The following is a 23,182-nucleotide window of genomic DNA, read 5'->3' on the forward strand; positions in this document are numbered from 1 at the left end:
AATGACCACAATGGTTTATAAAATTATTTTGGAACCTGTTTGGTCCTGGTGCTTTCTTATTTGGCGTCTACTGTAGAGCATCATGGACTTACATTATTGAAATGGGCAAAGTTTCTACGGTATTGACAACTACCTCAATGTCTGGGAGAGATGGATTAATCCGAGGTGTGTATAAGTCCCTAAAGACAGAATTAATTTCCTCCGGGACGTTCGTAATATTACCTCCTGAGTCTTTAATGGAGGAGGGAGAGCTTTTTTTTTCTTTGTTAGCTATCAGTAATTTCTTTTAAATCAAGTTTCAGTTTTCTGAGTTACTTCAGTTTTCTTTGCAACCCAGCAATTATGAATGAGATGTTGCATTGTTGAACCAATATAAAATTTGAAAAATTTGAATTCCAAAATCGAGGTGTCAAAAAAAGCAAAGCGGTCCTGCAAAAATAACTGAAAATGTCCCAAACTGGAGCCTTTTAGAAATAAACTCATCAACTTGAATACCTCAATGATGAATATGTGTGTTCATTGTACCATATTGTACCATATTGTACCATATTGTACCATATTGTACCATACTGTACCATACTGTACCATATTGTACCATATTGTACCATACTGTACCATATTGTACCATATTGTACCATACTGTACCATATTGTACCATATTGTACCATATTGTACCATACTGTACCATATTGTACCATATTGTACCATACTGTACCATATTGTACCATACTGTACCATACTGTACCATATTGTACCATATTGTACCATACTGTACCATATTGTACCATATTGTACCATATTGTACCATACTGTACCATATTGTACCATACTGTACCATATTGTACCATATTGTACCATATTGTACCACATGATTCCATATACTGGAAGTATCCAAGATTGCATCGCATGTCTTATTTTCCCGGAGAGCATAGAATAGAATACCTATAAGAATAAGAATAAGCTATAAGAATAAGTGTCACCAGGGAGTCTCCGTGTGTGTGTGCGTGCACAGCTGGTGCAGCCCGCGTGCACTGCTCCACACTCTGTGCGCCTGCGTACTGGAGCCACTCACCGACCGACTGAGCGAAGGGTCATCCGCCGAAGCGACGAGGGAAGGGAAAGATACCGGTTCTGGTAACGATGCCTGCATTGAGTAACGGTAACGCGGTCTTTTACGGTCAAGTGTGAGATTCCGTGCCTCACGCCCTCACGCACGCCAGAGAGCGTCTCTCGCCGTCATCCTCCTCCTCCTCATCATCATCATCCTCATCGTCATTCGAGAAGGAGAAGGGACGCCGTCGCTGACCCACTGATCGGCACGAGAGGGGAACACATCCGTCCGTACGACGGACTAATACCAGCCCTTGGGCCAGTTCGGGAGCCTGGACCAGTCCCATCTGATGTGAAGCCGCGGATATGGACGGGTAGGCAGGAAGGAGGAGCGAGGCGGCCATCGGGACATAACGGAGGAGAGAGCGCGAGGACGAGGAGCAGGAAGAGGGAGGAGGAGGAGGAGGAGGTGGAGGATGAATCCGGTGGATGGAGCAGGAGAAACGGGCCCGGACGGCCTGGCTACCGCAGGTAGGGCGTGTGAACGTGCGCGGGCGCGCAAGCTTCGCCATGATGCCTCCATAGCCGCCCATTGGTTCGGATGATGTGTGTGCGCGCGCCCGTCTGTTTAGCATGACACCGATGATAGTCAAATGGTCACGTGTTCATTTACGACTTTTTCATTCGGAAGCCGTGGACTGTGTTCTAATTGGCTGACATGCTATTGTGTGTATTGCAGCGACGGCGGCCTTCGTAGCACAATGTGATGATTTGAACCATTTTTATTTGATGTTTGTGTTCTTAAATAGTCAAACTGCCTGCCTAAAGATGTCTGCCGTGATTGCGTAATCACGTTAATGAGTTTCGACAGTCATAGCAACTTTCTCTGAAGGCCTCCACAATGCAGCTATTTTGGACTCAACACTGACTCAGTGTGTGTGTGTGTGCGTGTGCGTGTGCGTGTGTGTGCATGTGTGCACCCAGCAACCCTTTCTGTCGGAATGTCTGCTCCAAGTGACAGCTGACGGATCAATCAGGTTTCTAATTGAGTGTGTCGATGGTTGGTTCTGCTGCATATGTGCTTGTTAATTATTCCCTCAGCCAAGATCCCACACTTAATATACCAACAAGCATTGTTGGCGCTCTAATGTCAGCCACAAAGCCCAACATGGACCCGGGTATAAAGCCACGTTTGGTGCACTAATGTAGACAGCGGCCATATTTGAACCACGTGTCTCTAAATTCCAGGGTCCAGTAAAATGGAGTGTGTCCGGGCTGGTGACGTCCTGACAGTGCTTAGGGAGAAAGTGGCCTTTGTGTCAGGTAACCTTGCCCGCTACTGCACTTTGGTCCTATTCGCTATTGGTCCAGTCATAACCCAGTTGAATGTCCAGGTGGACGGGACAAACGAGGAGGGCCGATCCTGACCTTCCCAGCCAGGACCAACCATGAGCGAATAAAACAGGAAGATCTTAGCCGGCTAGTTACCTACCTGTCAACCATTCCGAGGTGCGTTGTGTTTGTCCGGACTAGATATCTGTCCAGATGTCTTCTATTCAGCCGGTCTGTCTTTGCAGCGAGGACGTTCGTGCACGAGGGTTTACGGTGGTGGTGGACATGCGTGGCAGCAAATGGGACAGCGTGAAGCCGGTGTTGCGGACTTTGCAGGAGTCCTTTTCCTCCAACATCCACACAGCACTGCTCATCAAACCTGACACTTTCTGGCAAAAACACAAGACCAACCTGGGCTCTGCCAAGCTCAGCTTTGAGGTACCACGGTAGTACTGGAGAAAGTACTCATTTGCTACTAATGATGATTTAAGTTCTGCTATTACAATACTTGGTTTTCAGACCAGCCTAGTGTCTGTAGAAGGTCTGTCACGGTTGGTGGACCCCTCTCAGTTGACGTCCGACCTGGGGGGTTCATTGGAGTACGATCACGTGGAGTGGACTGAGCTGCGTCTGGGTCTGGAGGAGTTCTCAGGGGCTGCCACGCAGCTCCTGGCCCAGTTGGACCAGCTGGAGGATGGGCTGACCAGTATACCAGAACCACAAGATGTTGATGAAGCCCGCAGGTGAGGATGCACCTCAGGGAGGAACATCTCACCGAAAGAGCATCAGAGGCAACTTTACTCATTGTTGATGGTCACCTTCTCTGTGTGCCAGAGTCCTCGATGAACACAATCGTCTCCGGAACACCATTGCTACAGCGCCAGTCGACGCTCACGACCGAGAGGGGAGGAGCTTGCTCCAGCGCATGCATCTCGGCCCCTCCCAAGGAGATGCCTTGAGCGAAAGTGCGTTCGGGAGTCACGGCAGCTGGCTATCAGGTGGGGCTGATTTCCAAAGTGTGGCCCCGAAGGTCGCGTCTCTACTTGACCGCCTGCAGGCGGCTCGCACGCAGCTGCTGCAGAGCTGGAGTGACAGAAAACTTCACCTGGACCAAGCACTGCAGTTGCATCTGTTTGAGCAGGATGCCACCAAGGTGAGCATCAGCTGTCTTCTTCATGGGGCATGTGATGTAATAACGTAACATAACGGGTCACTTCCTGTCCCCTGCAGATGTCCGAGTGGATTGCCAACAGTAAGGAGTTGTTCATGCAGACTCTGGTGGAAGTCGGTCAAAACCATCAGCATGCTGTTGACCTGCAAACCCAACACCAGCACTTCACCTCCAACGTGATGGTGTGTGTGATGGTCTGAGTCTTGTTTTAAGCGTTTCAGCCTTTGCCAACGCCACGTGGTGTGAATGTGCGTGAAGAACGGCAGCGTGAACGTGGACAGTGTGGTGACTGTAGCCGTCAGGCTTGCAGAGGCTCATCACTACGGGGCAGAGAGGATCGCTATGGTGTCCTCACGGCTACAGGAGGACTGGAGGTCGCTGACAACGGCACTGGAGGAGCGCAGTAACACGTTAGCCATGGCAACAGGCTTCCATCAAGGGGCCGAGCAGGTGATTCATTAGTAAAATCATCTGCTGCTGGTCAATGAAAAATCTTCATGGCTCACCTGTTTTGTCCTCCTACCCGTCGGTTGTGAAGTTTCTTGTTCGAGTGGAGGTGTGGCTTCAGACCTGCGCTGAGGCATCGCTGCCATCAGCAACAGCCGAGCTCGACAAAGCTGTGAAGAAACACATGGAGCTGAACGAGGAGATCTCGGCCAACTTCACCCAGGTACCGTTCTTCCTGTCTCCAACATCAGCTTGCCTGTTTGCTGAGCTGTACGAATGTGCAGGTCAGCGAGAGTGGGAAAGCGTTACTGGACGTTCTCAACCGCTGCTCAGCAACGGAATCTAACGACATGTCACCTAAACCGGACTTCACTGCCGCCACGCATGGCATCATGGGAGTGTTGCACCAGGTCATGCAGGTACAGCGACGGTAGCTTCCTGTCTCACTGTCACCGAACAGACAAGTGTGAAGACTCAAGTGTGAGTCTTTGGCAGGGTCAACATGACGTGGAGAGCGCATGGCAACACCGCAAGCTCCGCCTCCACCAACGCCTTCAGCTGTGTGTGTTTCAACAGGATGTCCGACAGGTGTGACGCTTACTTTTGGAGATATGATGGCACCAGTGTACTTCCTTTGTCTCTCCTGCGTACCCCAGGTGTTGGACTGGGTGGAGCAGCATGGCGAGGTCTTCCTCAATAAGCACAGTGGGGTCGGGAAATCGCTGCATCGAGCGCGAGCGCTTCAGAAACGACATGACGACTTTCAGCAAGTCGCTCAGGTGATCCAAGTCTTAAGAGGATAAATGAGTGCCATAGTTACTAATGCGTCCCTTTTGGCAGCCCTTGGACTTTAGTTCTTTGGAAGAAAAGCATTATTAGTTTCATATGTGTAAGCTTTGTTAACAGGACTTGGTGAGCCTTCAGGGGCTGCATCAGATGCCATCAATATTAGTGCAGACCTGCCAACATGGAACATGGAATTTATCGTACGCATGCAATTTGACTCTTGAATATGCTGCTTTGCTTCAATGATCTCCATTTGTTTGCCTTTCGCTGGTTTCAGCAAAAACTTCAGTATGTACAGTACAGATAAATACATACGTATATATTATCAGTTCTTCTCAATAGCATTTCAAATTTGTTTGGGACAAAAAAAATCAGTCCCTGAGTGGGGACCCACATGCACCATTGACAGAAATGTCATGCATTTTGAACATCTGACAAAGCGCTCAGTATCATTTGAACTCACACACGTCTCATCGAAAGCCATGTGGAGCTCCTCACCACGTTACCGCTGGCCGTACCGTCATTGTTGGCTCTACCTCACTGCGAGGTTATGATGTGTGTTTCAGAACACCTACACCAACGCAGAGAAGCTGCTTGAAGCAGCCGACCAGCTAGCTCAGTCTGGGGAGTGCGAGGAGGAAGAGATCTATCAGGCTGCACGAGACCTGGAGCTCCGCATGCAGGTGAGCCACCCGGTGACCAAACGTACCGGGGGGGGGGGGTATTAGTGCAATACCCATCGGTGGAGGGGAGAACAGAGGGCGTGGCTCGGTTAAAGCATGTGTGCATGCATGTCTGCAGGCGTTCATTCAGAAGGTGGAGCAAAGGAAGATGCTGCTGGACTTGGCCGTGTCCTTCTACACGCACACCAAAGAGGTGACAGTGGTAGACAAAGCATCTTCGTAAACATTGTTTAACCTACGCTTTCAATACATAACCCCCCCAAAACACAAACACAGCTGTCGTCATGGATGGAGGGACTCCAGAAGCAGCTCTCAGCCGACCTCTGCCTAGGTTCTGAATCTGTGGAGGCCCTGCAGACCCTCATGAACCAGCAGCAGCAGCAGCAGGCCAACACACATGTAATAACTAACATTTGACCTTTGACCTCGCCACTCTTACACACCCACCCTCTTACAGCAGCTCTTCCACACTAACCCTGCCTCTGACCCCCCCACAGGAGGCTGCCATGAGTGTCATTCGCGAAGGGGAAGACCTCATCCTGCAACTCAGGTGGGTGTGGTCTAGTCGTAGTTTGGCATCGGGGCACTTGCTTCCCTCAACATGGTGCTTCTTGGAATGCATTTCCTTTCGGTAAAAATCCCAAGTCGCTCCCATCTGTTTTAGGCCTCAAGGCAGCTCGGTGGCCCATGTGGAGTCAGTGCTGCAACAGCTTGAAGAGTTCCACGTTCAACTGGAGGAACTCTTCCATCAACGGAAGATCCGATTGGATGTTTACTTGCAGCTGCGCATACTGCAACAGTGCATCATGGAGGTATACATGTGGCCTTTGAACTGCCTTGTGATTGTAGTTACTGGGATGCTTTTGATATTTATGTATTGTCTTCCTTTATTGCATGTGTGTGCTTTCCTAGGTGAGTGGGGAGATGGATGCTTGGAAGCAGGAGCTCCACAAACAATCCCAGGACTTCTCTGCCGAGAAACGGCTTTCTGAAACAAACCAGGACAAGCAAATGTCAGTGGCGTCACGGCTAGCCGAAGCTAGCCCAGAGGCGCTCACATTAGCACAGCAGCGAATTCACAGGTAAACGTTCTACTGGGATGTCAGGAAACCAGGTTTTTCCACAGTCGATGTCACATTTTGATTTGATCTTCAGGCACATGGAACGGAGGCTTGCTATGAATAACATGATCTATGAGGTTGTCCAGCAAGGTCATGACCTTCAGCAGTACATTACTGAGGTCCAGGCCACAGGTGAGTCCGTTGGCTGCTTGATATCAACGTTGGACTATGTTGTCATGTTTTGGACTCTGGTTGAAGCGGTTCTTATTTGGTTTTGAAATCATTTCCTACATGGTATATGTTAGCTGTTCACACTCGGTCAACGTATGCTTTATTGTTGGAAAAGACATTGAACGATGCCCCTTGTGGCCTTCCTTTGGCCCCTGGATAATGGCGGTAGAAGCTTCGTTAGCATTGCCTGCTGTCTAAGTAAGTCGTTATTCTCATTAGACCTTGGACTCCTCATCTCAAAAGGGATAATGTTTAGGTACAACCAAGGCGTGGAGATCTGGTTTAGTGACATAAGGATCTATTTCATCTGGAGATGACTTAATCCTCTGCTTTGGGGGGGAAATTCTGCCTCAGCTGCTGGGGTTTTAATTAAGGATCGACCGATACATCGGCCGGCCGATATATCAGGCCGATATTTGTGTTCTTTACTTGAATCGGTATGGCCGATACATTTTTCTGCTGCATGATTTAAATCTTGAGACATGTAATATTTGGTATCATTGTAATTTTTTCGTATAAATTCAGGGAGCAAAAGCAGTATCGGCCCAAGCAAAATCGGCTAAGGGTGATGGAAAAAAAATCGGTATCGGCATCGGTGGGAAAAAACCCATATCGGTCGATCCCGAGTTTGAAGAGATTGACTGTGACATGGATGGACAAATTGGTGCCACTTTGCCAGTAACGTGCTTGCTGATTATACTGTTGCTATGTGAAGCTCTGAGTCGACTGCTGGGTCTACTTTTCCACTTCACCTACGGCCGCAGAGGTGTCTGGGCGCACTGTGCAAAAACAAGGCGAGGCGCTGAGTCAGTCATGTTGGACTCAGACTAGACCTGCTGCTGCTCGATGTCGTGATGAAACACTTGGTGTGGCGTTTGGTTAGATGTATGATTGGCGTTGGAGGTCCGTGAATTCCTGTGCAGATTGCCGTCCCCATGACCGGAATGAAAGAAAGACAGTGCATGTGGATGTACCGCACACCTTCTTGGGTCACCCATGTTGTCATTTTATGGGGTGTTTAGTACTCCTCATATTTAGACAAAGTAGTAACTTCAACTGGTGTCTAGTTTTCTGGTAAAACTGCAGCCCTCCTGAATGGTGTCAGGATGGCAGAGGTTACGGAGGTGGGGATCATGAAGCACTGATGCAGCTTTTTACTTTGAAGGTTGCATATGCGTCAAACATCTAGTCAAATGCCGTTCTTGAAAAATGAGTAAAATGACACAAAATGTGATACAATAAAAAAATAGCGATGATGCTGATGTTGGTCTGCCTGCTTCAGTTACATACAGATGATGATGGGGTAGGGAAGAGGATAATGGGGGAGGTGGGGAGGGGGAGGGGGTAGCCATGGAAACTGCACTCAGCTGATCTCCATGGAAACCAGCTCATTGACTTTGCCATGGAGACACACACACACACATACACACACACACACACACACATACAGTGTGATTGGAGATTGCACAGCTGTATTCATCACATACTTGGATTGCACTCGTGCACTCCAGCTTCTGACATGCATGTGCGTGCGTGCGTGTGCACGTGTCTGTATTTCAGGAATTGAGCTGTCGGAGTTGGAGGGTGGCCTCTCCGCTCAGGTGGAGGAGCTGCAGCACCACATGCAGGACAAACAGAAGGAATTGCAGCAGATTGCGGATCACACACACACTCACCTGGAACAAAACCTGCAGCTCAAACACCTGCAGAACCAGGTCAAACAGGTAACGGACACACACACCCGCAGGTCAAACAGGTAACGGACACACACACCCGCAGGTCAAACAGGTAACGGACACACACACCCGCAGGTCAAACAGGTAACGGACACACACACCCGCAGGTCAAACAGGTAACGGACACACACACCCGCAGGTCAAACAGGTAACGGACACACACACCCGCAGGTCAAACAGGTAACGGACACACACACCCGCAGGTCAAACAGGTAACGGACACACACACCCGCAGGTCAAGCATCTGACACCCATGCGTGCCTTTGTTTGGGTCCCCGTGTGTTGGTCAGGTGCTGGGTTGGATCTCAGAGGGTGAGGTCATGTTGTCGTCCTGCATGTTGAACTCCAGCTGTTTGTCTGAAGCCGAACAGTTGCAGAGGGAACACGAACGCCTCCAACAGGCCATCGAGGTTACTACACACACACACACACACATAGCGTGCACACGCTTGCACCACACTGATGAGACACGTTTGCTGGGCACGATGGCAAACACCCGGATGCATTTGTCCAGGCTCTGCTCCACGCTGACTCCTTGCAGCGGACCCACCAGGTGGCGCTGGCGCTCCAGCAGAGAGCCGAGCTGCTTGTCAGGTTTGTCACCGCATCACTTTTCACCAAAAGGCTTTATTTGTTCAGTTTGACCTTGGACCCCTTGTCCAGGTCGGGCCACTATGACTCGGATGCAGTTAGGTCATGTGCCCAGACGGTGGCGCTACACTGGCAGACGCTGATGCTGCGGATCGAAGACCGACTCAAACTGGTCAACGCCTCCGCCGCCTTCTACAGAACATCACAACAGGTGAGATGTTTGTCTACCTGGTTGTGCACCTTCGCCCACCCGCCTGGCCACCTGTGCATGTACCTGAGTAGCCACATTGGTGCACTTGATTGACAAGCTGCGTGTGACTCCTGTGCAGGTTTGCGGCGTGTTAGAGAGTCTGGAACAGGAGTACCGCAGGGAGGAGGACTGGTGTGGCAGCGGCGACAGACAGCCTGAGCATCTTCTGCCGCTCATCAACAAACACATGGAACAGAAGGAGGCCTTTCTCAAGGTGTTTAGGAATGTCGTAGTTGCCAGTCGTGCTGAAACCTTCACGACTGTTTTGCTCCTACTGACACAGGCCTGCACGCTTGCAAGACGCAATGCCGAAGTTTTCCTCAAATACATCCACCGCAACAGCGTCACTATGGCGAACATCTCTGGTCACAATGTCACTGTGTCCGGGGTCACAGAGGTCACTGGCCACTCCCGAGTACCAGAGCAGCAGGTCAAAGGTGACCCCACATGGACCTACACATACACGTACAATGTGAAGTGGAGGTGGAGCCCCGAACATCTCCACATGGAACTGATGAACTGATGTTGGTGTGTGCATGTGTGTGTGTGTGTGTGTGTGTGTGTGTGTGTGTGTGTGTGTGTGTGTGTGCAGGTATTCTCAGTGAGCTACTTCAGAGAGAAAACAGAGTTCTTCATTTTTGGACATTAAAGAAGCGACGACTTGACCAATGCCAGCAGTATGTCATGTTCCAGAACCATGCCCAGCAGGTACATATAAGTATAAGTATCACGTCAAGTATCAAGTAGGGGGGGGGGGCACTGTGTTATGGTGTTAAAATAAACTGGCTGTTTGAGTGTTGATCAACAAATTGCCCTCAGCTCCTAACGTATATTTCCCATGAAGGCACTGGATTGGCTGCAACAGTCAGGGGACCACTATCTGGCCTCACACACATCGCCGGGGGCAACGGTGGCGGAGACACAGGAGCTGCTGAACCAGCACAGAGAGTTTTGTGTGTCAGCCAAGGTGAGAACATGCACACAGAAAGTGGCTGAACTACTTGGTGGGGTTTTCCCAAAGAGCCGCTGCACACCATAATCCCCACAGAAAGCTTTCTAGATCTTCCAGAATACGCACCTATTCCAGCTCTATTTCCTTGGATTTCCAAAACAGTTTGTTTTAATTTATTCCAACTGCGGCCCACCTCTGGGCATGCCCACTCAGCTGTGATTGGTCCCACTCAGCTTGTACCCGGGCATGCCCATACAAGGAATTCTTGCTCACTGTGATGCTACAGTAAGCCAGCGATGGGAAAAACTGTCTGAAACCGAGCTTTTAGAGTCCCAAACTTCCTTGAGGGCTCACTTCCAAATGTGCAAACCTCATCATCTGAAACTTTGTTTAACATAAAATACAACATTTGACAAGTAAACAACTTTTACAGGTCAGAAATGTGGAAAAAGCGTAGGTCCCCCTTAGTGGCGTACTGGGCTACACGGAATGCTATCAGTTAGCGAGCCGGAGCCAATATGAATGAACCTGAGCTGCCATCGCTTGTGCAGGGAAACGTTCAAGCACGTTATGATGTACAAAGATGGCTGTCATCTAAACTCAAGCAAGTCGGGTCATATCCATGATTCTACACAAGTAGTAGTATTTCAGTTTATTTCATTAGTTTATTAAGCAGCATTCCATGTATACTTCCTGTTTCCCAGAGTGCTTTGTTGTACAGTTTTTGTAAACGGATGGAAAGTACATGGTACATGAGGTCACATAGTATTTCTTTGTAATAATGGAATAATAATAATAATACCAGTTGGCATCCTGTATTCCATGCACTCAGCACACCCAGGAGAAGGTTCACCTGCTGATCCAACTGGCTGAGAGCATGCTGGCTAAAGGCCACGCCCATCGACTGGAGCTTCGCCGCTGTGTTTCCGCCGTGGATAAGCGATACCGGGACTTCACTGTGAGGATGGGCCAGTATCGCCACATGCTGGAGACAACCTTAGGAGGTTGCTCACAGGTAGCGGCGTGCTTGCAAGCATTTTTACTATGCACCTTGAAGAACGTAAACATGAATTCCTTTTTCCTCTTAGGACAATAAGGACTTGGAGCTGGAGCTGATTCCCAACAGTTTGTCCGACTCGGACCCTGAGGTCAATCTGTCTGACCCAAACCACCAGATCAGCGACGAGAAGAGACGCTCAGCCCGCAAGAAAGAGTGAGTAAAAAAAAAAAAAAAAGAAAGAGTGAGTAACTAAGCGAAGGGATGGCGGCAACGTCAGTGCTTCGGTTTCAGTAGCGGTTTTGCGTCCCAGGTACATCATGGCGGAACTGCTGCAGACAGAGAGAGTCTACGTTCGAGACCTTCAAGAATGCATTGAGGTATGCCTCCGGTCATTCCGAACTGGTGGGTGGGTTGCGGAGACGGTCTTTGACGGCACGAAAAGAAAGAGAGCTAATGACCCGATGTCCGTGAATGTACCGTGCTGTTAGCTTGCTAAATAGCGTGCCAAAAAGAGCACCCACCCAGTCTTCACGACTGTTGATGTTGGGAACCCAGGCAGCCAAGAGTCCTTTTTGAAATAGAAGACATTTGCCAAGTTGGAAAATGTCAGCAATTGGGGTCCCAGCTGGTGACTGAGGGGTGCTGGGGGTCCCCCAGCTAAAGCAGTTGGGAACCACTGCTCTGCATAATACTGACTGATGACTGACCTGCTGCAGACGTATCTATGGGAGATGACGAGCGGCTCAGAGGACATCCCATCTGGTCTGAGCAACAAAGATGATGTGGTGTTCGGGAACATCCAAGATATCTACGAATTCCATAACAGGTATTCATGGCTCCACTGTCGACGGTTTTGTGTAGCGAGTGCCAGCCAGGGCGGCCAACCTCACCGCTCCCGGAGCCTTGCTGGGGCCCAAGCAGGCGAGGTACATCTCCTATTGTGCGGCCATTGTAAAGTGACGTTGCAACATCTGTTCCAGTATTTTCCTGAAGGAGCTGGAGAACTATGAGCAGCTTCCTGAAGATGTGGGACATTGTTTTGTCACCTGGGTAACCACATTTGGTTTTCTGTCAAAATGGATAAATTGGCTCATGTTCATTAAAAGCCTGCTCTTGATGTTCCTCCTCTCAGGCGGACAAGTTCCACATGTACGTGACCTACTGCAGGAACAAACCAGACTCCAGCTTACTGATCCAGTTGCACGGTACTGGCTTCTTTGAGGTAAGGCATTTTGGCAGTCTAGCAAGTCTCCAGATCTTCTTACATGTCCGAAACTGGTCTCTCTGCCCTGTAGGAAGTCCAGAGGAGACATGGGCTGGCAAATTCCATCTCGTCAGCGCTCATCAAACCGGTTCAGAGGATCACAAAGTACCAACTGCTGCTGAAGGTAAGCTGGTCCCACGCAACGTTCCGACTGCTGGCCCTATTCATCCGTGCTTGCTTCCAGGAGTTGCTGGCGTGCTGCGAAGAAGGCAAAGGGGAGATCAAGGAAGGCCTGGACGTGATGCTGAGCGTTCCAAAAAGAGCCAATGACGCTATGCATGTCAGCATGCTTGAAGGTAACAATTTTCCAATAAAATTGTTGCTTTGGAAAAGTTCACAACAGAGTTTTTACTGTTAATTGACTTTCATGACTATAACCAAATGTCTTCATCTATTGTCAGGTCTGGAAGAAGGTCTTGAGGTGCAAGGTGAGCTCCTCTTGCAGGACTCCTTTCTCGTTTGGGAACCAAAGTCTCTAATCAGGAAGGGGCGTGACCGACACCTCTTCTTGTTTGAGCTGTCACTGATCTTCAGCAAGGAGATGAAAGACTCATCAGGACGAACCAAGTACCTTTACAAGAGCCGCCTGAGGGTAACGCTCGCTTTACACTACCATTACTACTACTGCTAATGGTAATGGGAATGGTAATGGTAATGGTAATGGTAATGGTAATGGTAATGGTAATGGTAATGGTAATGGTAATGGTAATGGTTTTATTTCATTTGAACATGCATCAGATTCCAATTGAGTGCATCCCATAATCAGTTCCCAGTTCCACATGTCCAAAAGGAGTAGGAAGAAGCAAAGCTTATTAAATCCTACCCCTCCATCTGGTACTTTTACAATAACACTACAATACACTAACTCTTACATTTGTTCACTTCCTGCTTTCCTAATATAGTTTAAGGTTTTTATTTTTATTTTTATTTTTATTTTTATTTTTATTTTTATTTTTATTTTTATTTTTATTTTTATTTTTATTTTTATTTTTATTTTTATTTTTATTTTTATTTTTATTTTTAAAAAATAATACACATACATAGATTACACATACGTACATGACTTCCATTTACAGGTAACAGATGGATCAGGCTAATTCAGCTAATGTTGGCTCCTGTCTCTCCATGTCAGACATCAGAACTCGGTGTAACGGAACACATTGAAGGGGATCCTTGTAAATTCGCTCTTTGGGTCGGAAGGACGCCAACCTCAGACAACAGGACGGTCCTGAAGGTAAATGTATGGTGCGCTGGTTCCATTTCTGAACCATGGCCTTGAAACCGCCCTGCTGTCCTTGCAGGCTTCGTCCTTGGAGCTGAAGCAGGAGTGGGTCCGCAGCATTCGACAGGTCATTCAGGAGAGGCGAGGTCACCTGCGGGGGGCTCTGAGAGAGCCCATTCCACTCCCAAAGACGCCCAATCTGACTCTTGGGCGCCAGCGCAGCATCACACGCAGGTCGGTGTGATTAACTGTGATTAACTGTGATTAAAATGTATATTATTTTCAATAGGTGATCCCATTTCAATGCCAGTGTGTATTACCCAGACTATTGCTTACCAGGGGAGTTCTCTGTTTGACTCTGCTGCTGGTTCCAGCCCAGTCCACTCCAGTCCATGAAGCCAGCTTTTAATGACCAGATCCAGTTTCTTCATGATTATGCCGACCTCTAACACTTTTCCGCTCTGACTTACCGATCTCACCAGAGAGACCAGCGAGGATGCCGACAGCCTGGGTGATGCCAGCAGTCAGCCCGACACCGTATCCATCGCCTCCAGAACCTCCCAAAATACTGCAGACAGCGACAAGGTATGACGGATCCAAAGACCGTGTAAGAGGCTCGTGTGGATTACGTCAGCGCTGCTGCAGCTGCGTGCGTGTGTGCGTGTGTGTGTGCGTGTGTGCGTGCGTGTGTGCGTGTGTGCGTGTGTGCGTGTCGGAGGGCGTTTCCTCCCTTCGTGATCGGACCGTCCAAGAAAACATCCAATCTTTGCTGTGCTGTGGTGGTACGTTTTATTTATTTCCCTGGTAGCTGAGATCAACTTCCCTCTCTGGGTGGTCTCGGGTTCTGGTGGTCTCGTCCTTGTCATTAGTCATTATTTACCCTCACAACCTGTGGCACTTCTAGTACGGACAGTCACAATTGAGAGTTATGACGCATGTTTAAGGGATGAGCTATTTTTTGGTAACCCGTGTGTGTGTGTGTGTGTGCGTGTGCGTGCGTGTGCGTGTGTGCACGCGTCCAGCTGTCGGGAGGCTGTGAGTTAGTGGTGGTGTTGCTGGATTTCTCCTCGACGTTGCCCGGAGAGCTCAGTGTTCGGTGCGGTCAGACGGTGGAGCTGGTGGAGCGCTCAGTGGAGAGGCACGGTTGGTGTCTTGCCAGAACCACGGATCAAACCCCACAGCAGGTGAAGCTCAGACATGCCCACAAGCTAGCATCCATGCCGGTTCTTGTTTTGATTCTTCATCTGGTTACCTTTCAGGAGGGTTTGCTACCGATGAGCGCCCTCTGCCTGTCACACTCCCACAGTGCTGCCGACATGGATACGCTGGTCTCCGCTTCCCCCGCCTCCTCGGGAAACGCCCCCTCCTGCACCACTACGCCATCTTTCAACGCCTCCAATTCATCTTCTATAGCAAGCACCGGGAAGGGTGAGTGCATGAAGAACCGCTCCCTTACCTGCCTGCCATCCGTTACTTCCTGTTCAGACATTTTGGACATTTGTGTCACTTCCTGTCTGTGACAAGATCCTCTAAATATTTCAGTAGATCCCAACATGAATATGAAATATGAGACACGAATGTTACACTTGACAAATGACAAAATACAAAACAGATCTAAGCTGCAAAAAAAATGAGGCCACCAGAGTTTGATGTTCACACACCAGGAATCTGTGGGTGTCCCTTATGAGTGTAGTGTGTGTGTGCGTGTGTGCGTGTGTGCGTGTGTGCACGTGTGTGTGTGTGTCATCTTCCTACGAAACATAAAAAAAAACAAAAAAATGTCACGATAGGTATTTCTTTATGACATTTGCAATCTGTTTAGCTACCTTTTATTGTAACTAATTAGCGCTCATAACTACCACTGTTGTCAAAATACAGTAGAACCCTCCCTCTTTGGCCAAGCCCCGCCCCCTGCCCTATGCGCCGCTAGAGTTAGGTACACAGTAGCTGTTCATATCGGCCGTGTCACTTCCCTGCCCGTTTCCTGTCTCCTGATCTACGCACGGACATGGACACTGACTGATTGAAGCATGCGGCGAGGTACAGGTGCATGCTGGGATTGTTCTGGCGTGTTGACATGGATGGTGTGTGAGGACGAGCGAGGTGGGTCCCATTTGGGGAGCATTGCGTGTGTCAGCTGGTTAAACAATGACAGCCAGCAAGGAGGGCATGTTGCAGGAATGTGTCAGTCGTGTCCAACCGGACCCACAGGTTTCCTCTTGGGTGTCAACCAGCGTCACGTTTATACCAAAGTGGAGCTCTGTTTACATACTTGGCCGCACGTAATGTGTCAGATGCCTCGTGTTGCTAGGACAGGCAAACATGCATAGCACCGCTTGTCACAAAATTAGGATCGTGTGTACCATAAAAATGATGTTGATCGAGACTTTGACATGGTTATGGCAACAATTGAATACAAGAAGAAAAATAACATTAAAGCAACATGGAGCTTTATGACAGGTAATGGTAATGGTAATGGTAATGGTAATGGTAATGGTAATGGTTTAATTTCATTTGAACATGCATCAGATTCCAATTGAATGCATCCCATAATCAGTTCCCAGTTCCACATGTCCAAAAGGAGTAGGAAGAAGCAAAGCTTATTAAATCCTACCCCTCCATCTGGTACTTTTACAATCACTAACTCTTACATTTGTTCACTTCCTGCTTTCCGAATATAATTTAAGTTTTTTAATTTATTTAAATAATTTTAATTTTAATTTTAATTTTAATTTTAATTTTAATTTTAATTTTAATTTTAATTTTAATTTTAATTTTAATTTTAATTTTAATTTTAATTTTGGTCCCAGTCTTGACCCCTGGGGAACTCCGCACATAACGAATCAAATGTATCTCAGCAAGCAGACTAACTTCAATATTTTGTGAACAAAAACACAGAGACACAATATTTGTTACGGTCGGCGGGGAACAAATACACTAGTTCTCTGAATCGCTTGACTCTCACAGCCGTCATTAAGACTGAAGATGACATTTGAATGTCGGTCCAGTCCTGCAAAGGCGTAAAGGAGGTGGTTGATCAACAAAGTCTTTATTTGCCGAGCCACGCCAAAACAGGAAATCAGGAACTCAACTGTCCTCTCTAAATGAACATGAAATATGTATTTTGTGCATGTGGTCCTACCAGCAGAGTCCGGCCAGTTCAACCCCGAGACATCCGGGCTGCACACTCAGCCAAGTCAATGTAAGACATGATGCTAACTCGCTACAGCTACGCTATGAGGACCTGGCTGATCTCATTTCTTCCCCTCTCAGGTGGGACGTCCCCTGTGGGCTACAATGTGGGCGGGGCACCAGGAGGTGCTGCCAGTTCACCAGTTCCGAAACGTAGTGGTTCGGGAACTGGAAATACACTGAAGGTAATGAGGATAAGAGGTCACTCACGTGTTTTGTAACCAGAGGAAACCACACATGCTGTAGTCCAACACGCTTCATGAATTAAAAATTTAAAAACTTGACACATGCTGTAGTCCAACGCGCTTCATGAATAAAAAAAAAGAGATTTTGTAAAGACAAGTCGTATGTAGTGCATAAGGAGTATTCTGGTCACGGGGTGTAAAGGTACATGTACTGCATCCATGCATCCATTTATATGACTAAGATTCAACTACATTGATTTGTTTAGCTAATTCTTCATTACGGAAAGCATATATTGGTACAATATTATTTAAAAAGGTACAAAAAATGATCTGGTGTTGACGCTCGATGACATCTAAGAGCTAACAAGCTATGCTAAGCTATCAGGAAATATAAATAAAATCACAGCATGGACATACTCATACTCCTCCGTTCATCCTGATATTCTGTTGCCCATTCCATTCCATTCCATTCCATTCCATTCTCCTTATCCGGCTCCCGCTTATCCGGGTCCGGGTCGTGGGGGCAGCAGTCTCAGAAGGGAAGCCCAGACTTCCCGTTCCCCGGCCACTTCCTCCAGCTCCACCGGGAGGCCACCAAGGCGTTCCCAGGCCAGCTGTGAGACACAAACCTCCCAGCGTGTCCTAGGTCTGCCCCGGGGGACCTTCTCCTGGCTGGGCATGCCCAGAACATCTCATCCGGACTAGATGCCCGAGCCACCTCAACTGGCTCCTCTCAATTAGAGAAGCGTGAAGTAAAGTGTGTGTGTGTGTGTGTGTGTGTGTGTGTGTGTGTCATGGCAGCGCTGGTTGACTAGTCCAGTTAGGAGGCTGAGTCAAGGAAAAGTGGACGGACAGAAAAAAGCTCCAATCAGAAACAGGAGGCGGGACAATCGACCAGAAGCGACCACGCCCCTCACAGGCAATTCAGCAACGGTACACACAAAAACACACCGAGCAGTAAAAAGTCAAAGAATACACAGAAGATGGATTTGTGTGCTTTATGTGCCCAGAAGATAAAAAAGGAGGAAGAAGGACAAAGCGGAGGAGAGGAGGAGCCGGAGGAAGAAAGCCACACCCCCTTACCACCTCCCATGCAGATCATTAAAGATCCCAACAACCCAGAGGTAACATTGGTGGTCCGGTTCTTTGGTTTTGTCATCATGTGACTGCGGTTGGTCTGCAGGCTCTCGACTCTGACCAAAGCTCCAACGAGTCGGACAGTGAGCAGCGAACCAAAGCTCTACGGGGGCGCATGTAAGACCACGAAACACTCCAGCCATAAAGATGAGCTGAGGACTCAAACGCGTGCGGCTCAACTGTGTCTCTGTGTGTGTGGAGGTTTGTGGTGAATGAGATGGTCCAGTCTGAGAAGGACTACGTGAAAGACCTGGGCGTCATCGTTGAGGTGAGATGGGAAAACCGGCCCGCATCCACAGTCCAAAAGAGGCATTGAGGAACCCGTGTGATTGACAGGGCTTCATGTCGAGGTTGGACGTCAGAGGGATCCCGGAGGACATGAGAGGAAAAGACAAGATTGTTTTTGGAAACATCCAGCAGATCTACGACTGGCATCGCGAGTAGGTGTCCGACGCGTACACTCGGGCACCGTGCGGAGTCGGACTCATTGTGTGTTGTCCTCCAGTTTCTTTGTGGTGGAGTTGGAGCGTTGCATTCAGAACCACGACCTTCTGGCAGACCTCTTCATCAGACATGTGAGTTGTGGAGCCTCCTGGTGGGGGGGCGTCGCTCGGGCATGCCCATAAGCAACAGCAGATGGAGACAATAGTCATCTTTCATCAGGAAATGAGAAACGCTTGGTTTCATAGCCCAATAATAGCGTGTGCGTGTGCGTGTGTGTGTGCGTGTGCGTGTGCGTGTGCGTGCGTGTGCGTGTGTGTGCATGTGTGTGCGTGTTGAACCGCAGGAGCGTCGCCTCCACATGTACGTGGTTTACTGTCAGAACAAGCCAAGGTCAGAGTACATCGTCATGGAGTATGAGACCTTCTTCGAGGTAATCAAAGTCGTTGATGTTTTATTTTCATCCACGACACAAACTGCAACTTTTGCTTTGTTTGTGCAGGAGATCCAGCATGAGATCAGCTGCAGGATGTCCATCAGTGATTACCTGATCAAGCCCATCCAGAGGATCACCAAGTATCAGCTGCTACTAAAGGTCGGGTCACATGACACGTGCCTTTCACACGTGCAGTGAGTGAACTTGTTATGATTTGCTGCATCTCAGGATTTCCTCAAGTACACAACCAAAGCCGGGCTGGACTCAGAGGAGATTGAGGTACGGTTCCTCACTGTGAACATGAGCACATGTGGTAGTAGACCTCACTGTGTGTACGTGTGTGTAGAAAGCCCTGGAGCTGATGTCGCTGGTCCCAAAGCGCTGCAACGACATGATGAACCTCGGCCGCTTGCAGGGATACGAGGTACGAGGACGGATTTCATTCATTCATTTTCTACCGCGTATTTATTTTCACGGGGGGGTGCTGGAGCCTATCCCAGCTGGGGTCCACCCTGGACTGGTGGCCAGCCGATCCCAGGGCACATATAGACAAACAACCATTCACACTCACATTCATACCTATGGACAATTTGGAGTGGCTAATTAACCTAGCATGTTTTTGGAATGTGGGAGGAAACCGGAGTACCCGGAGAAAAGCCACGCATGCACGGGGAGAACATGCAAACTCCACACAGAGATGACTGAGGGTGGGATTGAACTCGGGTCTCCTAGCTGTGAGGCCTGCGTGCTAACCACTTTTCCTCCGAGGAAAGATTTATTAGTTAGAAACAAAGAAAACGTGATTGGATGTTGGTCTTCCCTGGCAGGAACATGAAAGCGGTCATCCTTGGTCGCTACTTTGCCAAGACAGGAAGTGTGATGTCATGGTGAAACGCCATTTGTGTCTCCAGGGGAAGTTGACCTCCCAGGGGAAGCTGCTGCAGCAGGAAACGTTCTGCGTTTGGGAGCAGGATGGAGGAGTTTTGTCTCGGAGCAAAGAGCGCCATGTTTTCCTGTTCGAGCAGGTTGTTATTTTCAGCGAACTCCTGAGTAAAGGATCCAACAGTCCTGGATACCAGTTCAAAAACAGTATCAAGGTAAGGACTGGTTTAGACCGGTTAGGTCGGGTTTAAGTGCTAACAGCCGGCGGTGTCTCCAGGTGAGTTACCTGGCCATGCAGGAGAGCGTGGATGGAGACCTCTGCAAGTTTGTGTTGTGGTCTCGAGGCTCGGCGGCACGCTTCACGCTGCAGGCATCCTCAGCTAGCATCAAGACCACCTGGGTGGAGAACATCAGCGCCCTGCTGGAGGCTCAGAACAACTTCCTGTCTGGTGAGTGAAGCAGGGCGGGCACCGGGGTCCACCCTGGACTGGTGGAAATGAAATGACTATCATTTGATACAGTATGTGCATGCATTGTTGTAGCCCTACTAAATATGCCAAACTAATTGTGATCATCTCGACGTCCAGCTCTCCAATCTCCCATCGAGTACCAAAAGAAAGAAGGCGGGATATCAGTGACCCGGCCACTGTCATCAGCGCGATCACCTTCAGCCCCGCCCACACCAAATGGCCACGCCCCTCAGCCAGAAATCGATCAAGACAGCCAGGTGCGAATCAAAGTCTACCTCGTGCTCTCATCGGTTCCGCTCGACTTGGCGGTGTAGTAGAACTCATGACCTTTGACCCCTAGGAGTTGGTGCTGGTGCTTCAGGACTTTGTGGCCGTCCGTGAAGATGAGATCTCGGTGTTCCGGGGCGAGAAGGTCCAGATCCTGGCCTCCAACCAGCAGGGTCAGAGCCTCGTGTATCGACCGGCCAACAGCGACTCGCCGGCAGCTGAAGGCTGGGTGGCGCGCAGCGCACTCGGCGCCCAATGACGCGCACTCGGCGCCCAATGACGCGCACTCGGCGCCCAATGACGCGCACACGCACACACACACGAGCATGGAAACACACACACACACACACACACACACACAGACTCCCTGTAGCAGGTCCTGTTAGATCCGCCCTTGTTCCCCGTTGTTTGAAAATAGCGTGAAAACACAAAGTCATCATCCAATCAGGACTCTGGCGTGCTGATGACGTCGTCCTTTAGTCTCCACCCCCAGACTGGTGCTCCAGGAGCCTGCGGTTGCTTAGCAACTAAAGACACTTTTTAAAAAGGGTCACATTCCCTGGATGCGTGGCAGTGACCGATTCCTCCGTGTGGCTCCTCCCCCGTCATGTGACTAGCGTGTATAAAATGGACCGTGGGGGGGCGCATGCACGCGTCCACACGATAAAAGGAGGCGACCACGACTAATAGGATCGTTTTTTCACCACAGTAGGCAAACTGTAGTGTGGACGTGTCAGAGTGTATCATTGGCGCCATCTTGTATGTTTTTTATGTCAGGTGATTGCCATGGCGACCACGTTGTGTTGGTGGTCACACCATTTTTTCTTTTTGTAAACAGAGTCGTCTCCTCCCTCCTCACCACAATGGCCGTAGTAACCAGTGATGGCGCCGCCATGGCGACGTCGTTTGTGCAGCTCTGCTCACTTTGGATGTTCTGATGATGCGTTTCTTGTTTGTGTTCCTAAATGAGACCGCTGGACACTGTTTGTGTACCAGTCCAACTCCCAGTCTGCCATCTTGTCCAGCACCAATTCCTGATTTCTCGTGTCCGATGTCGATACGTCAATACCAATGTCGATACGTCAATACCGATGTCGGTACGTCAATACCGATGTCGGTACGTCAATACCGATGTCGATACGTCAATACCGATGTCGATACGTCAATACCGATGTCGGTACGTCAATACCGATGTCGATACGTCAATACCGATGTCGATACGTCAATACCGATGTCGATACGTCAATACCGATGTCGATATGTCAATACCGTCTTTCTACGTCTTCAACCTCCTGTCTTAATTCCCGCCTGTTCAGCCTGGTGGTCTGAACCGCTTTTTGTCCCGTTCTTCCCAAACGTCTTGTTTCCCGTCCGCCTCTCTTCCTGTTTATCGGATTCTCCTGGTGCCATTCTCAGACAACACCCTCGTCCTTAAGGAACTATGCAGCCTGAAAAAGTAGTCCTGGTTTTAAGGTAGAATGTAGCGCTGGATTTTGGACAGTTTTCCCGTAAAGTGTGGTGCACTACGTTGGGGTCAGAATCCAAGAGACAATTGGAATTGGAAGCAGAAGATGGCCGACTCCAAAGGGGAGGAAGACGGAGCGTGGTGACTACGTTTCAAGGGTCCAGGAAAGACTGTTGCATGGCCGATGCTTTGAGAGGGAATAAAGCGCACGACATTTGATGGAGGCCTAAACTAGATAGCACCAAACGGTGATGAAAAGCACACGACGAAGGCTCAAGTTGGGAAGCTGCACGCTGCACCAACCTGGTGGTGAGCGTCCGACTGAAACAACCAACCAAACAGTGTTATTTCTACAACTCGAACAGCTGCTAAGAGTGACTACTAACAGCTCCGTGTCAAATGTTTGTAATAAACTTCATTTTTCATCCAACATGATGTTCTTTCTATCGTGTATGAGAGCAAAATGGCGACCGAATCTGCGGTGGAGTCAGCAGGACCTCGGTCATATGCAGGTACACCCAAGAACCCAGACCTATTTATCCTTGAAGGAAAAATGATGTGGGCTATAACAGACCGAGTGGAACACATTTGTCAAAAAAAGTCACTTTTATGGCCAAAGATCCGTGTTGTTCCATATTTATTATTATTATTATTGCGTAAACATATTTCTTATTTGAAAATAAGTCAACCTGTTTTTACAAGTGATGGATGGACAAAAGCTTGCTGAAACTAGATTCCTCTAGTTGGCGCTCCAGGTTTGAGAGCACACTTCATATATACGTATAATAGACATAATGACATATCATTCTTTAATAATTGTTCATAAATAAAACTGTATTCCAATCTTTCATTCATTATTTCTACAATTCATGTAGCCATCCAGTTTGCTGTGATCATGAATTCGTGTCAGCAGCCAAAGGTGAAAGGAAGC

The 23,182-nt window shown here is 48.8% G+C and overlaps 1 protein-coding gene across 3 annotated transcripts; it reads left to right on the forward strand.

The window, feature by feature from the left end:
* Positions 1–1,055: 1,055 nt before the first annotated feature.
* LOC131104192 (kalirin-like) lies at positions 1,056–22,681 on the forward strand. Of its 3 annotated transcripts, none has more exons than XM_058051116.2 (57): positions 1,056–1,581; positions 2,299–2,373; positions 2,445–2,559; positions 2,628–2,820; positions 2,902–3,125; positions 3,217–3,535; positions 3,613–3,735; positions 3,812–4,003; positions 4,092–4,223; positions 4,285–4,419; positions 4,496–4,588; positions 4,657–4,779; positions 5,353–5,469; positions 5,588–5,662; positions 5,746–5,868; positions 5,967–6,019; positions 6,134–6,281; positions 6,382–6,551; positions 6,625–6,722; positions 8,322–8,485; positions 8,788–8,907; positions 9,012–9,091; positions 9,161–9,299; positions 9,418–9,552; positions 9,622–9,775; positions 9,931–10,046; positions 10,183–10,305; positions 11,123–11,305; positions 11,379–11,503; positions 11,601–11,667; positions 12,007–12,116; positions 12,271–12,340; positions 12,423–12,512; positions 12,586–12,678; positions 12,739–12,850; positions 12,956–13,146; positions 13,687–13,788; positions 13,856–14,010; positions 14,259–14,361; positions 14,799–14,960; positions 15,036–15,204; positions 16,922–16,978; positions 17,050–17,153; positions 17,955–18,086; positions 18,164–18,277; positions 18,337–18,407; positions 18,492–18,558; positions 18,627–18,730; positions 18,796–18,865; positions 19,078–19,164; positions 19,234–19,326; positions 19,396–19,446; positions 19,514–19,591; positions 20,079–20,264; positions 20,327–20,498; positions 20,637–20,776; positions 20,860–22,681. In XM_058051116.2, the coding sequence occupies exons 1-57, from the start codon at positions 1,527–1,529 to the stop codon at positions 21,043–21,045; spliced, it is 7,038 nt and encodes a 2,345-aa protein (XP_057907099.2). In that variant the 5' UTR covers positions 1,056–1,526; the 3' UTR covers positions 21,046–22,681. The 3 variants fall into 3 exon arrangements, with proteins under 3 accessions (XP_057907099.2, XP_057907100.2, XP_078652863.1); XM_058051117.2 differs by having other exon boundaries at positions 18,167–18,277; XM_078796737.1 differs by having other exon boundaries at positions 16,925–16,978.
* Positions 22,682–23,182: the final 501 nt, after the last annotated feature.

The sequence above is a fragment of the Doryrhamphus excisus genome, linkage group LG15 (genome assembly GCF_037039965.1).
Source record: "Doryrhamphus excisus strain RoL-2023G ecotype Guam linkage group LG15, RoL_Dexc_Guam_v1.1, whole genome shotgun sequence".
Classification (NCBI taxonomy): Eukaryota; Metazoa; Chordata; class Actinopteri; order Syngnathiformes; family Syngnathidae; genus Doryrhamphus; species Doryrhamphus excisus.